The 2,973-nt window shown below is 36.8% G+C and overlaps 1 protein-coding gene across 1 annotated transcript; it reads left to right on the top strand.

Moving 5' to 3' along the window:
• Window positions 1-230: 230 nt before the first annotated feature.
• LOC130941369 (probable E3 ubiquitin-protein ligase RHC1A) lies at window positions 231-2,670 on the top strand. Its single transcript, XM_057869848.1, has 2 exons — window positions 231-355; window positions 1,502-2,670. The coding sequence occupies exon 2, from the start codon at window positions 1,550-1,552 to the stop codon at window positions 2,453-2,455; it is 906 nt and encodes a 301-aa protein (XP_057725831.1). The 5' UTR covers window positions 231-355; window positions 1,502-1,549; the 3' UTR covers window positions 2,456-2,670.
• Window positions 2,671-2,973: the final 303 nt, after the last annotated feature.

Genomic DNA, 2,973 nt, shown 5'->3' with positions numbered 1-2,973 from the left:
AAAAGTTAGGTAGATTATAATTTCTATTGCATTTGGGAAGTAGTTACTAGGAAAATCCCATCATCAATTTATTTTTTATTTGTTCTTATTTATTATGTACTTAAATAGTATTTTATTGTACGAAAGAATCAAAGTTCTTCTTCAAGCGGTGAAAAAAAAAGTTCAGATTACTAATAAATAAATAAATAAATAAATGAATAAATAAATAAAAGTAAAAAATGAAGACTTTTTCCTTCTCAGTGGATGACCCCAGAAACCATAAAAAAGGGTCTTCTTCTTCGTCTTCTTATTTTCTCTCTCTACTTTCTCTCTCCGAAGCTCAGAAATTTGGCCTTCTAAGCTTCAATTTCCTTTGGTAAGTTATCTCTGACGAATCCTGAAGCTTTGATTCTGCCTTATCTTCCAAAAGTTTCGTACTTTTTGCTTTTTGGGAACCCTTTTTTTCCCCCTTCAGTCAGTGATTTGGTTCCGTGGAATTGAAGTGTATTGATTACTTGGAAACCCAATTGAATTAAAAATTAGTGCTTTGATTATGACAACAGTTTGATTTGAGCTGGGATTTTCTCCTTACTCTTCAATTTTCAGTTTTGGATTTTGGGTCTCTGTATGTGTGTGATGCTTTCTCTCTACTGTTACTGAATTTGATGTTATTATTGAATCGTAATTGCTGTTTATGTGAGAGTAAACTCTGATTTGTGCAAGAATTTTGTTACTCCCTTGTTTATCTTTGGTGATGGATTTAAAAAAAATAATTTTATTAGAAATGACCTATTTTTCAATATGCAGATATTTTTACTTTTTTTTTTTGCCCCTTTTGTGTGACTTGCGTACCTGATTCCCGAACTGAATTTTGTTGTGATGATGGATTGAAGCAAGTTTTTGTCTTACTGCACATGAAATTTTTTATTGGAATTGTTGAATTGGACAATTGTTTGAGGGATACATTCAATATCACAGAGTGGTTTGCATTTAGTTACTTGCATTTTTTTTTTTCAACTTGCTCTTGTGCCTCAGAAATCATGATATGATCCAAAAGAGATACTCAAGTGATTTCTGCACTAGCAGCTCTCTGTTCTTAGTCCTGAGTTACCCTTTACTGGGAATTAGTGTTCTTATGTGCTTTTATATGCTGAATAAAGCCTTAATTGTCTTCTATAACAACAAAAACAACAACAAACTGTATTTGATTTGTATTTTCATTTTCAATCCTAGGTTTATTTTTGCAACAGAATTATGCTGCTGTTATCTGCGTGCAACTCAATCATGCATTTTTTAGAATTATTTTTTAAAGGGAAAATGCTACATTTTCATTTATTTCTTGCATAGTTTTCTGTTTTCTTTTCAATCCCATTGCTGTCTGAAGAAAGCTTCCATTGATGAGGATGTACATATCAACACTATAATAAGCCAATTGAATCCTCAAGGTTGTATTGCTTATTGATTCATTTCGATTTTATAATTAGTTTTGATCTATTAGTTGTTTCTGTATTTTGTACAGAAGGGAAGTGAAATCCGGTGCAGAATTGGAGGCTTTAGTCAAAGAGAAAGAATGTCAAGTGGAGCAACGCACTGGTGTTACGAATGCAGGCAGCCAATCGTGCTCGGAGGGAGAGATGTTGTTTGTCCCTACTGTGATGGAGGGTTCGTTCAAGAACTTAATGAATTGCAAGGATTTGCGCCTCAACATGCCTTTCCATCATCACAGATGGGGGAGTTCCATCAGATGCCTGATTTTTTCGATGCTTTGCATGCTTTTATGGGGCGGAGGGGTCCTGATCCAAGGTTTGGTTTTATAGATGCTGTGGATAATTTCATGAGGCAGAGAATGGCTGGAAGGCACCCCAATTTTGATGTTAGAGGGAGGTCTGGTCCTGCCCCGGGTCCTGAACAGAGTTGGGGTGTTGTTAGTTCTGGTCCTTATTTGATATTTCACGGTCAAGTTCCTGGATTCACCTTGGCTAATGGCGGCAGTCCAAGAGGTGGTCCGAGGGGTGTTGATTTCGGTGACTACTTTATGGGCCCTGGACTTGAAGAACTTATTGAGCAACTCACCATGAATGAACGGCGAGGTCCACCCCCAGCTGCACGTTCTTCAATTGACGCAATGCCTACTATTAAGATCACGAGTGCGCATCTTCGCCAAGATTCACACTGTCCCGTGTGTAAAGAGAAATTTGAACTGGGATCTGAAGCCAGAGAGATGCCATGTAACCATATTTACCACACTGATTGTATTGTTCCTTGGTTGGTTCAGCATAACTCGTGTCCTGTTTGCCGTGTTGAACTTCCACCTCAAGGACATGTTAGTTCTCGTGGTAGTCGGAGTGGGGGTGGAAGGAACGCCAACAGTAGTGGTGACAGCGACAGCAGCTCCAGGAGCAGGGAGAGCAGCCATCAGAGCCAAGGAAGGAGAAATCCTCTATCATTTCTGTGGCCGTTCCGTTCTTCCAGTTAAAACAATAATCATGGAAGTTTCTTCTAGTTCAAATGATAATCATGGATAATAGACTGTCCAATAATGCTTGTATCTTAAAATTCGGGGAGAAAGAGCTTTTTTAAAAATGTTGCATTTTAAACTTTATCTCATGTATGGAAGATGGTAGATAGAAGCTTGTTACAATCTTTGTACATGCAATTTGCTTGCTTAGTTGAATCTCTTTGAAGCTTTTACCTGTCATTGTACAATTTTTATTTTCTCATGCTGCTTAGTTCCTGAGATAGCTGCATTATCAGAGTATTTGGTTGATTGTGTCTGGTTCATTGAAAATATGAAAGCTTCTTGATTATACTTTATATATTTTGAACCTAGTTTTATTCCATGTTTTGAAGCATAAACCTTTAAAGGGGGAAAAAAAGATACTAATGATAGTGCTGAAAATTTATCACTCATCTTGTCCATATAATTGTGATAAGGTTTCATGTGTCTAATTTGATAAGTATGTGTCTTGTCTTGTATCTTGTATTGGTTAAGTG

The sequence above is a fragment of the Arachis stenosperma genome, chromosome 7, assembly GCF_014773155.1.
Source record: "Arachis stenosperma cultivar V10309 chromosome 7, arast.V10309.gnm1.PFL2, whole genome shotgun sequence".
Taxonomy (NCBI): Eukaryota; Viridiplantae; Streptophyta; class Magnoliopsida; order Fabales; family Fabaceae; genus Arachis; species Arachis stenosperma.
Note: the sequence above shows the minus strand (reverse complement) of the source record. Positions and strands in the feature narration are given on the sequence as shown.

Coding starts and splice junctions, on each gene's coding strand:
- LOC130941369 (XM_057869848.1), top strand. CDS start 1,550: ATGTCAAGTGGAGCAACGCACTGGTGTTACGAATGCAGGCAGCCAATC.